The sequence below is a fragment of the Oryza brachyantha genome, chromosome 1 (assembly GCF_000231095.2).
Source record: "Oryza brachyantha chromosome 1, ObraRS2, whole genome shotgun sequence".
Lineage (NCBI taxonomy): Eukaryota > Viridiplantae > Streptophyta > Magnoliopsida > Poales > Poaceae > Oryza > Oryza brachyantha.
Genome location: NC_023163.2, coordinates 21834620 through 21846868, shown reverse-complemented (window position 1 = coordinate 21846868; position 12249 = coordinate 21834620). Strand labels below are relative to the sequence as shown.

Sequence of the window (12249 nt, the reverse complement as noted above, 5' to 3'; positions counted from 1 at the left end):
TTGTGAAAAAAAACCTTGGTGGCATCTGTCTAGCTTATTCATATAGCAGAAGCAGCAGAAGTACCTTATATAACTAACATCATAATCTTTTCGCTTATGTTTATACTTATAAAACCAAATTTAAACTTTTAAACTTAAATTTAGATTCAATTTTGGTGTTCTTTCATCATAGCTTATTTTCCAGCTATCTCTTACTCCCTCCATCCCTAAATGTTTGACGTCGTTGATTTTTACACGTTTGACTATTCGTCTTATTCAAGCGATCTACATAATTATTAATTATTTTTATATCATTTTATTTATTATTAAATATACTTTTATGTATATATATAGTTTTACATATTTGACAAGAATTTAAATAAGACGAATAATAAAATGTGTATAAAAAGAAAACGATGTCAAATATTTAGGGATGGAGGAGTAGATCGCTGGGCTATCCCCTTATCCAATAAATAATGTGTTCACAAATTAAGTATTCTGCTACGTAGTAACGGTCAAAGCTGACGTGTCTACAATTTATACGAAGTGGCAGTTCAAGTTTGGTATCAAGCCTTTGAGATACCGAGCACAATACGACAAATCGAAGAAGGCCCTGCTTAATAATTAAAATGTTATGAAGGTAAGGATTTTTTTTTCTGGCAATGTTCTGTAAGAAACATCATGAATCACATTCCTATCGGGATATCCGATGCAGTAGTTACAGCTGACCATATGCCTAGAAGCGATGGAATAAAGCTGAACTTTCGATGATGCAGTCAAGCGTAAAACAGTAATCTTGCTAGAATTTGCATAGTATGAAATTAAAGTACCAGAAAAAAGCTATTGATACTTACAAGTCCTAGCTCTATACACATGAGATTTTACTATCGTTGAGAAAGGATCGGAATATACTCATGCGCCGTGAGCTCTTTGAAAGAAAGAAAAAGTCCAACGAAAAGTAACAAAAAATACTTCGAAGTACCGGTATGCCACGATACTAAATCGTTTATGATCGTTGGATCTAACAGTGCACATCTTACTCGGCTAGATCCAATGATAGAAAAACGATTTAGTACCTCGAGGTACTGGTACCTAGAGGTACTTTTTGTTGGACTGGAGCAAATTTCAAGAAAGAAATATTTAGAAGCAATTATAAATTTGTCACCGGTTTAAAACGTTATTGTAAAACCACCACTAGAAAATTATAAAAATACTACTAAAACTATAATTTAAATGACATCCTTACTTATTTAAAAAATCAATGGCAAATTTATAAAAGCCCTAAATATTTGTTGCCATGTTAGTGCAACCCGCAGTTCTGAATCGTGATTACGGTTACATGTCTTGCCTATAAATATTACGTCAGCACGTACACTGCTGATGCCTGGAGTGGAGATCACTAATCAGATCGGTTTTCCAAGGTACGTATGTGGTTGACTCCAATCTTGTTTACCTCTCGGACCCTCTTCGGAACAGGAATTTTATAGGAAATTGTGAGAAAATGTTTACTGTTTAGTCTTCAAATTTAAACGCAAATACCCGTGGTTATGTACATATCAAGGGTTATGTATTTATATCAACGGCAAGTGGTTATTATGCTGGGATCCCACTCGTGACTGTGATATGATAGTCAGGTGGGTAATCGGAAAATACAGTACTAAGGCATCTGTTCGTACGATTGGATTATAAAAACAGCGCAACCAGGTAGCGCCTCAAATAAAACAGTACCGTCGTTAGTTGACTTGAAAAATGAACACGGCAGCATTATATTCGTTTTGTCCGAAAATAACTATATTTGTAATTTCTACCATTTATGCTAAAGTAAACTCAATTCTCTCTCCTTATATATCTTCGATCTGTGTTCGTACGATTGGATTATAAAAACAGCGCAACCAGGTAGCGCCTCAAATAAAACAGTACCGTCGTTAGTTGACTTGAAAAATGAACACGGCAGCATTATATTCGTTTTGTCCGAAAATAACTATATTTGTAATTTCTACCATTTATGCTAAAGTAAACTCAATTCTCTCTCCTTATATATCTTCAATCTGTAAATTGATACTACCCCAGTCTCAAAATATTAAAACATATTAATAAATGTAACTACTCCTACCTTCAGATTTCTAGCAAATGAATATATCATATCTAATATTATGTTTTAATATTTTAAGACGGGTTGTGTTACATCCAGTACTGTGTTTTAATATTTTTAAATGAAGAGATTAAGCTTTATTCCTTACCAGTATTTTCTTAACTAATGGAAGGCAATTTGTTGTTATTTTGAATATCGATGGTTAAAATGATGTCATTGAGACAAAGGAAGCATACAAGTTTAGGGGTGTCTTTCGTTTAGGATGTGTTCCGTATTCTACGTGAATGTTAGTAAATTTAAACATATACATATAATATATTAATTGATTTGGGAATAAATATATGTAGATCTAATCCATGAATAAATCTCTGTAGGGTAAAAATATATTATATTATATTATATTATATTATATTATATTATATTATATTATATTGTATTGTATTATATTATATTATATTATATTATATTATATTATATTATATTATATTATATTATATTATATTATATTATATTATGGTGCGAGTATTACATACACCACCTAGAAAACAGCGAAATCACTAAATTATTTTAGTGACAGCATCAGTAACATCTTGTATTATTCGTGTAGTAGATGCACTGAGCATCTCCCCCAAACTATTCGATCAGTAACATGCTTAATAGTTAACAAGCTCTGTTATTAATTGTCAGGCATGCCTCATCAAGCTGTTATCTAGATTTTCTATCGAAGAGCAGTTGAAGCTCGGTATCAAACCACTGAGATACCAAGCTCACAATAAGACAAATCAAAGGAGATCATAGTAGTACCTTCGAATTTTTTTTTATTAGCCGTCACAGACTTTTATATCTATATTTAATTATTCATCATATTTAAAATTTTACATAATTATTAATTATCTTGTTGTAATTTATTTTATCATCGAAGCTACTTTAAACATAGTTTATAATTTTGTATATTTGCAAAAAAGTCAAAGTTAGATAAAAAGATAAACGGTGTCAAATAAAAAACTCTGAGCGAGTATTTAAAACGTAGAGATATATGGTGCTCCTACCATGGAAATTTTTTTTTCAAAATACTTGTGTGAAAAGAATCAATGAATGATTTTCCGTCTTGGTATCCACATAAACAGTGAGTTTGCTAGAAGAAACACCTTTGCTTTAGTCGGGTGGTAGCAGATCCAGTGGTGGTTAATTGCTGAGACGGCAAATCTACCAGCAGCGGGCTTTGTACAATAGCAATGAGGCCTCTTCCCTTCGTAAAGTGGCGGCGCAATGGACTTTTCCCTTCCTTCGTCAAATGACGGCGCAATGGGCTTTGTGCGGCAATGACAAATCTATTATATATGGCCATGCAAGCAGTGGATCCACCGTCGGTGGCCTCGAGATGGGTTTTATGTGGCGGCGGTGGCTATAATAGTGACGTATCCGCTGCTTGTGGCCATGGAAGCAGCAGATCCACGTATTTTGAGGGCTCCGATGACTATAGCTAGAATTTCTAAATTATTTTTATTTGATTTTACTTTTTGGAAATGTCTTTGTGATCGAGCGGGGTAACCCACCCACCTGCAAAAATCAGTTTTCGCGGGTGACCTCCTTAGGAGGGCTGCCAATAAAAGTATATCTTCGAGTACTATCGTGACGCTTGCACGTGAAAATGTCAATCCTCACTGACATCTCGTGTGAGGATCATATCTATGAAATGGAGTTTTGGCTGTATGCAAAAATATCTTTTGGAGTAATGATGCTTTTTTTTTATTCAGTGGTTTACATATGAATATAACCTCAATAGTAATGTGAATGCGGCCATTGAACCAACGTGGAGTCTTAGAGCGGAGTATAGATCAGAAACGACATAGATCATTTAGTTCTTATTAGAAATTTAAAAGGTAAGAAATACATTTTTATTATTTATAAAAATAAAATTTAAATAAAAACTCACAAAACTTACTTTTAAAGTAAATGTTTTGGTCATGCCACATGAATGGTGTGGCAATCAAATATTGCAATGGCGTCACCATAGCGCAACTATTCATACTGTGGCTATAGAACTTTGTCACGCAGCCCAACGATGGTGTGAACATGGTGAAATGCTTGTAAAGCCAATCTTTAATTTGGCGCCATTATTTCACCTAAAATATTTTAATGAAAATGTATAATGATTAAAAAAATCAAAACAAGTAATTATGGCACTAATTTAATCATATTTTCCTCCGAGAATTCTTACAGTCAAGTCCAAGATTTTTAGATTTTATAAGTTACTCCGTACCTGATTTGGTGATAGTTATTTGAGGGTATACTTAATTAACTAGTGCAAATTGAAAATTGCTTTAGAAAAGGATAGGTGGGAAACAATTATATAGAATATTTTGCACAAAATGGGTTGTTTTGTAACTTGTGGAGTGTTCCCAAGATAATTCGTAATCAATAATGTGAAAATAGCACGGCCTTTAAATAACTAATACCAGCTCTTAGCAATTCTGACTTCAGCCTGAATATTATAGACGAGACGCAGACAACTATGTAGATGTGGTTGTTGTCTATTTGACACACATATAAAGATAGCTTGTATAATGACTTGTATATTTATTTGTCTACGAAACATTTAATTTATCATTTGACATATAAATCAAGGTAATCAATAGTACTAGCGAATAGACGAGACGTAGCGTACAACAGTACTAGCGGTGTCGGTTTGGTATTAGAGCACGCACCCCTGCCGTCTCTTCGCGAAGAGACGTTGTGGTCGTCTTGTTAGATGTAAAGGGTTTTTTTACAAATTTGATAACACACAGACGGCTTAAAGACAGTACGTTGTACATGCCCAGCATGAAACGACTTGCCTGATAATAAATGCCGAAGTACATTGCAGCTGCACTACTTTAAAGTCTAAACATGGACGTGCGAGATGCTGCGCTACTTTAAAGTCTAAACATGGACGTGCGAGATGTATTACCGTAAGCCTCTATTGCAATTCATAAACTAACCCGTGTGACAGGCTTCCAGCATTAAGTAATACTCGTAAACGAGTTACACGTCTAGCAATATATTAGTATATTAGTACCAAATTAATCGCAGCACAAATGAGTATCATTCTTTTTATATCGGGCGTTGAACACTCCAAGATCGATCGATCCAATGAGCAAAATTATATAGCCTAATATTGCGTGGATTCTTGATTAGCACACACTACCGGCGATGCCATCTTCGTTCCCTTGCTCCGACGACCCGGCGCCGTCCATGAAGATGGAGTCCGTCCTCCACATGAAGGAAGGTCTCGGCGAGACCAGCTACGACAGGAACTCCACTCTTCAGGTCAGCAACCTCCCATCGGTGTCTACGCATACACTGCATACGCCGTTTGTTAATCCTCTCGATCGAGAGATCGAAGCTAATTAATTAGCGCCATGCGTGCGCGCGCGCGCACCCGTTGTGTTCCTGCAGAAGAAGAGCATGGACACGGTGAAGAGCCTCGTGACGGAGTCCGCGAGGGACGTGTACGCGTCGCTGAGGCCGGAGAGGTTCACCCTGGGCGACCTCGGCTGCTCGTCGGGCACAAACGCTCTCGGCATGGTGCAGGAGATCGTCAGGAGCGTCGTCGAGGCGTGCCGCGGCGCGCCGCCGCCCGAGTTCTCGGTGCTCCTCAACGACCTCCCCGCCAACGACTTCAACTCCATCTTCTCCCGTCTGCCCGAGTTCACCGGCAAGCTCAAGGCCGACGCCGCCGCCGTCGCCGGCGACGGCCCGATGGTGTTCCTGTCCGGCGTCCCGGGGTCCTTCTACGGGAGGCTGTTCCCCAGCAGGAGCGTGCACTTCGTCTGCTCCTTCTCCAGCCTGCACTGGCTCTCTCAGGTATGTTGTTACCGCACTGCGTCGCACGTGCGTACAATGTTTCGGCACGTTGATATGTGGCACCTATCAAGATCGTGTCGTGTCGTGCCGTCTCACATTTTTTTTTTCAGATTCCTCCCGGTCTTTGGGACGAGAGAGACGGGCCCGTGAACAAGGGGAAGATGTTCATATCGAGCACGAGCCCTCCTGCCGTGGCAGCGGCGTACTCGAGGCAGTTCCGGAGAGACTTCAGCCTGTTCCTCAGGTCACGCGCCGCCGAGGTCGTCGCCGGCGGCCGGATGGTCCTCGTCATGCTCGGCAGGGAAGACGAGCGCCACGCGGACAGGAACACGGCCCTGCTGTGGGATCTCCTCTCGGAGTCGTTCGCCGCGCTGGTGTCACAGGTGAGTGAGCCACAGCCCAGCCGACTCGAGTACGTATATGTATAGCGTCTTCTTGCAGCATGCGTGCATTGACGCCGCGTGTGCAGGGGGCGGTCGAGCAGGGCAAGGTGGACGCGTACGACGCGCCGTTCTACGCGCCGTCGATAGGGGAGATCGAGGAGGAGGTGCGGCGGGAGGGGTCGTTCACGCTGGGCTACGCGCGGGCGTACGAGACGCACCTGAACGGCAGCGGCGACGCGGGGAGGGAGGGCAGGACGGTGTCGATGGCGATCAGGGCCGTCCAGGAGTCCATGCTGGGCCACCACTTCGGGACGGGGATCATCGACGCGCTCTTCTCCAAGTACACCGAGCTCGTCACCGCGGCCATGGAGAGGGAGGAGGTCAAGAGTCTCCAGATTGGGGTTGTCCTCGTGAGGCAGTGAGCCCGTGACCTGTGAGCTTGGGGACTTGGGAGTCCTATGTGTATCAGTTTACGTGTGTTGCCTACCTGCCTTGTGCAGTTGTGCCGTCCAGTGTTACTTCTACTCCTACGTAAAGAAGGCATTCCCTCCTCTTCTTTTTCATCGCTTCGTTCGAAGTTAGCAACTGCCAGCAGTCAAATCAAATCACGTAAAACAGAAAAATCATTAGCACATAATTAATTGTGTATTAACTTTTACAAACTTAAAAATGATTAATCTGATTTTTTAAAACAACTTTCATATATATATATATATATATATATATATATATATATTTTAAAATACTCCGTTTATCGGTTCAGGAACGTGCGCGTGGAAAACAAAGTAAAAGTTTTATTAGTTGGTCACTTGCAAACGCAGCCCATATTTAAAGCCGGTGACTATTGAATTTACATTTGTTTATTCATCTTATTTAATTATTTTATAGGTATTTTAAATTATAACTCATACTCAAACTCCTTAGTGATAAAACAAATCATAATTATATAATTTTTTAAATATAATAAATAGTTAAGCGTTAATTTAAAAGTTAACCGCATCAAATGGAAAAAAAAAAAGGGGCATAGTATTTTTTTTTCCCGAGCAATAACCAAGTAGAGATTTGAAATTTACTGCCAAGACTCGCGGCTCTATCTCACCAATTCGAAGCTTCTTACACAATTTGTAGGAACCTCATTTAAGGATCATGAGTGCTTCTTCCTCGTGAGAAGGTCCTGCGGTTGCTGATGTTGTCTGAGGAACAGTCGGATGGCTGTAATTCTTAGAAGACCAGCTCTTGGTTTTCCGCCCCCATTCTTTAGGTGGTGTTTAGGTTGATAAACTTTTTGAAAGAAATGTCACATCAAATATTTGACCGGATGTTGGAAAGGAATTTTGGACACGAATGAAAAAACGAATTTCACGGTTAGCCTAGAAACTGCGAGACGAATCTTTTGAGCCTAATTAATCCGTCATTAGCACATGTTGTTACTGTAGCACTTATGGCTAATCATGGGCTAATTAGGCTCAAAAGATTCGTCTTAAGATTTTTTCCATAACTGTGCAATTAGTTTTTTGGTTCATCTATGTTTAATGCTTTATTTAAGTGTCCAAAAATTCGATGTGATGTTTTTGGAAAAAAAAAATTAGAACTAAACAGGGCCTTAGCCTGATTCTCTGCAAATCTCCTGTTGCTGCCCGACAAGTTTTAAGTAGACAGAAAAAAATTTAGATGGAAAGAAAAAGCAGTTTAACATCTACTGCATGGATGGGGAAATGCACCTCAGTCGGGCCCGGCTTGAATGCAGTACTTCTCAATGTGTACCATATGCTTCGGTATGAACATTTGCATGGCTTTCCATGACACGATAGGAAGGGGATTCACTTGCAAGGGTACTGGCATAGCCACTAGCAGAACTGCCATGTTGTGAGTTAGTAACCAAGTAGCTTGTACTTCCTGACTTATGATTGGAAAAATCAGCTTTCAAGTTTTTGTCTGCATCGCTAGGCAGTTTATGCACTACACCATTGAAGTGCAGAAGAGTGGATTATTAGATGTACAAAGTGGCATGAAATAGCCATTAAATTCACTCCTCCAAACATGGATGGAATTATGTTTATATAGACATTTAGTAACTCAAATAGAGAAGAAGATATACCTATTATACCAAAACAAAACGTTTATTTTACACCCTCGAACTCTTAGGTTTATCTTAAATACACCCTCGACTATCAATACCAGCTACTTACCCCCCTCCCCTCCCCAGTTGTTTTAACCATGTTGACAACCGTGTTTTTTGGACACATTGGATGCCATGTCACCCGAGATTGTCACATCAGTACAGAGGGAAATATTAGCCAAGCCCGTTTGGCTTGTTCGTGGTTTGGCCTCTCACGGTCGTTGGTGGTAGCGGCGTTGAGCTACGAGAGTGACGAAGCTCCTAGGGTTGCAGCGTTGTCAATCCACGAAGCTGCCCAGTGGCGGCAGCCTAGAGGTGGGAGGGTGACAGGGCTGCCAGAGTGATGGCATTGCGAGGGCTGCGAGCCTCAACAAAAATCAACAATACGTCAACATCCTATCGTTAATTTTACACTGTTGTCTGCATTAAGTTAGAGGCACCGGGATCTGTATATCACACGAACCTATCATACCCTTCCCCCCAACCTTCACCGGAATGAGATTCTCTGACTTTACTTTCCTCCTGACATAAAGGCTAACATGTGAATCCTACAGCCATAGAGCCCACATGTCAGCCACTAAGTCCAGAGAAAATTAAGTCAACCCAACCCAAAAACTATATTTGCATTTAGCAATCAGAGAAATAACAAGCAAGAACACATTGCACAGGTGGGAATGACTCCAGTTCCGCGAAGACATGCAAGCATTAGGTTGAATCAGAAGAACTCCCCATTTTTATTGTTATTTTTTTGCGCCAGCTAGCTAGCGTCCGACTTTCCCCAATTCCCATACAGCACTATCATCCGCAGTGGCATACAAATTCACATCTGACAACCTGACCTAATCACAAATTCACAATGGATAAAAAGCCCAACGAAATAGTCATCAAAGTGCAGGGAGACGGCTCACAGATTAATCTGGGTGTTTCAAACTCCCATCGAACCAACCCAAAATGCTAGCCCAGATCATTGCGGCTTATTGGGCGGAGGCGGAGGCGGAGGCGGAGGATAGAACAGAGGGGTGGGTTTGTTACCCTGGGCTCCGTCGGTCCGAACGGAACGGGACGGATTCCACATCATGGGCCGAGTGAAACGTGTTTCGCAGGCTGTTCTTGGGCCTAGTTTGATCTATAAGGCCTGGTACACTTTTCACTGTTTTGCTCTACGATGATGTAACTCGCAGAATTCAAGGACGGCATCAAATTTTGAGCTGTCCATGGTGCCGAATTGTGAAAAGGAATTGGATTTGTGTGAGATTTGAATTATTTTTTGTCTTGACAATGAACCAGAAACGTAGATTTTCCTCGCGGACGGACCAAATATGTTGGACTTGCAACAACATAGGGCGGTAATTCCAGCCCCACGTGTCACAAACATAGCCACTAGATTGTTTTTTCACACAGTTTGGCTTAATGGCTCAGGAATATTGCAGTTTATAAAAGCAACAGAAATAAAATTATCTTTGCAATGTATACATACGTGAAATGTTTATGATAAGAACTCAGGCACGATGTGCATGGCTGAAATAGTTTTGCATACAAGTAATGAGTAAAAGGAGGGAATAAAATGTAAAATTCTATCCTTCGCCTCCCTGGTGTGCAAAGCTTGCCAACGTGTTTGAAGAAAGCAGTTTGAACTTTAAAGTACAGCTTCTTCCCGTACCAGCAAGTGATCGAAGACAGAAGAGAACCAACGTGGCAGCATGAGCTAAAGCTGTACAAATAAACATGCCACGTCAACTGGGACCAAACGAGACTTATATCTCCTCCAATATCACCATAAGCCCCAACTCTTTCAAGAACCCAAATTCCAAACCAGCTGATTGATCAATTCGGTTTTGATCAAGCGAGCAGCAACGGTTCGGATGAATCATGGCCTCTCCATCTTCTGCTGTAGTAAGCGTACAGCGCCAACTGCATTGCTCCCAGGATAACTCCAAGCCCATTGGGAAACTGAAAATTTAAAATGGATGCAGTGTTAAGCTGTCAGCACAACATCCATCAAGTTCGCAGATAAATCGATTCAGGAAAAGAGTGGTGGATTTGTAAGTGATAGATGATGCTCACATAAATGAAGAAATCTCGCAGCAGAAACCCATACAACGCAAAAGAGCTGCTCATCAGGAATGTAGAGAGGGACAGGTAGAACGGCATGAACTCCACAGACTCTGTCCGGATCACCACGCCCTGAAGACGCAAGAATCCAGCATGCAAAGCAGTGAGACCACAGTGGTGATAGAACAGGAGAGGAGGCATTTGATCGAGAGTTCAGCTTGATTGGGAGGTATACCATGACAGCTAACGGTGAAGCAAACATGGAGATCAGCGAAGCCATGCTCACAGCTCCAACAAACTGCTGCCGAAGCGGCTGATCAAAGAAAGTGAGGCTTGTATGTGAAATTAGCGCAAACCCGCAAGCTACGAGCACCAAGAGCCATATCATCTTCATCTGTAGAGGAATTGGAAAACATAACCCATCATCCATGTGAAAGAAATAGAGAGATCTCTTGCAGATGCAAATAATAGAAACTGAAAAAATAATGTACAGTCAATTTCCTTTGGCATCTGGCACAAAAACAAAGAGGGGAGATCCTCTGCAGTACTAAAATTAGCCTCACTTATTATTGGCCCATATGTTAATAAACGGTACTCCCTCCATGCATAAATGTAAGACGTTGGCTAGTTAGGAGGGAGTACTTTCTATAAGAAATTTTACAGTACTTGAGGAAGTACAAAAAGGTACCTTTTTTTTCTATGTAAATTTTGGTACCTAGTTACTAGGAGATATCAAATTTTACACTAAAACTTTGGTACCTACGATAAAAATTGCTCACTTTCTACGGTACCGTAGAGGATCCCATTTATGCAAACAAGTGCTAGTACTACAATCTGCTACAAGTACACAAGTAATACCACCATATTTCTGAGACAAAATTGGGTGCAGGATGGAAAGAATTACCCTCGTTTTCCTGCTGTCTGCGTAGAAGATGAAGAGACAGATGTAAGCGAGCTGGAACACCGTTCCGGTGCCGTTGACGGTGGCGACGAGCAGCCTGCCATCGGCGACCCAGGGAAGCCCATACCACAAGCAGATGAGGCAGTTCAGCAGCGAGAACAGGTAAGGGAGCCCGTCGAATTTCTCGGTCGATTTGGCCTTCAGGATCCTCTTGAACGTCGTCCTGAAACAAGTAACAATTCAGTTACAAACCTCCCTTACAAATCGATGCAGCAAGAAAAAACAAATAGTAGGAGCTTACACTGGCGACAGGAAGAGAGCAAGCGCAAAGATGTTGCCTGCGATGACAAAAAAAAAGACGGCCAAATTTTCACAGGATTAGCAAGACTTTCATCTACACCATTTTGCACTAGAAGATTACGAGCGTGAGATCGAGATGGAAGTACGTACCTGCAAGACCAGCAGCAAAGCAGGAGATATCATACAAGGAGTCCATTGGTGCCTCCCTTGACCCCTTTCTCGTGCCTGCCTCCTTGTGCTAAAAATCTGTGGCTCTTATAAGGGGGAGCACGAGTCAGTCACTGAGAGACACAAAACGCCACAGCCACCAGTTTAAATGTTTGAGCTGATCATTAGAGTTTGCTCCTGAGAATATCCCTCTTCTCCTTTCACCCCTATGGTAATACTGCAAGAGTGAAATTCCGGTCTCCAGTAAAAGATGGAACCAAACGGTATATTTATAAACACATAACAGTTTATAAATAAAATATTTATATATGTGTTCTTAGCAATCTAAAAGCAATTTGCTAAAAAGTAAACAACGATGAAAAAAATTCTTAAAAACAACTTCAAATTTAAATCTAAAAGTTTAAATTTT

General features: G+C 40.9%; 2 protein-coding genes across 2 annotated transcripts; one reads left to right on the top strand and one right to left on the bottom strand.

The window, feature by feature from the left end:
• Nucleotides 1-5263: 5263 nt before the first annotated feature.
• LOC102709520 (probable methyltransferase TCM_000336) lies at nucleotides 5264-6722 on the top strand. The gene is made up of 4 exons (XM_006646179.1): nucleotides 5264-5380; nucleotides 5510-5917; nucleotides 6028-6300; nucleotides 6387-6722. The coding sequence occupies exons 1-4, from the start codon at nucleotides 5264-5266 to the stop codon at nucleotides 6720-6722; spliced, it is 1134 nt and encodes a 377-aa protein (XP_006646242.1).
• Nucleotides 6723-9849: 3127 nt separating this feature from the next.
• LOC102722718 (bidirectional sugar transporter SWEET2b) lies at nucleotides 9850-11931 on the bottom strand. The gene is made up of 6 exons (XM_006644508.2): nucleotides 11823-11931; nucleotides 11674-11710; nucleotides 11376-11595; nucleotides 10707-10865; nucleotides 10484-10603; nucleotides 9850-10369 (listed from the first exon to the last, which is right to left on the bottom strand). The coding sequence occupies exons 1-6, from the start codon at nucleotides 11866-11868 to the stop codon at nucleotides 10259-10261; spliced, it is 693 nt and encodes a 230-aa protein (XP_006644571.1). The 5' UTR covers nucleotides 11869-11931; the 3' UTR covers nucleotides 9850-10258.
• Between the last annotated feature and the right edge of the window lie 318 nt (nucleotides 11932-12249).

Bases quoted from the DNA above. Each gene is read 5' to 3' on its own strand.
- LOC102709520 (XM_006646179.1), top strand. From the start codon at position 5,264: ATGCCATCTTCGTTCCCTTGCTCCGACGACCCGGCGCCGTCCATGAAG. The intron at 5,918-6,027 runs GTATGTTGTTAC...TTTTTTTTTCAG, and splicing joins GCCTGCACTGGCTCTCTCAG to ATTCCTCCCGGTCTTTGGGA. The intron at 6,301-6,386 runs GTGAGTGAGCCA...CCGCGTGTGCAG, and splicing joins TCGCCGCGCTGGTGTCACAG to GGGGCGGTCGAGCAGGGCAA.
- LOC102722718 (XM_006644508.2), bottom strand. From the start codon at position 11,868: ATGGACTCCTTGTATGATATCTCCTGCTTTGCTGCTGGTCTTGCAG. The intron at 11,596-11,673 runs GTAAGCTCCTAC...TACTTGTTTCAG, and splicing joins GCTCTCTTCCTGTCGCCAGT to GACGACGTTCAAGAGGATCC. The intron at 10,370-10,483 runs GTGAGCATCATC...TTAAATTTTCAG, and splicing joins TGCGAGATTTCTTCATTTAT to TTTCCCAATGGGCTTGGAGT.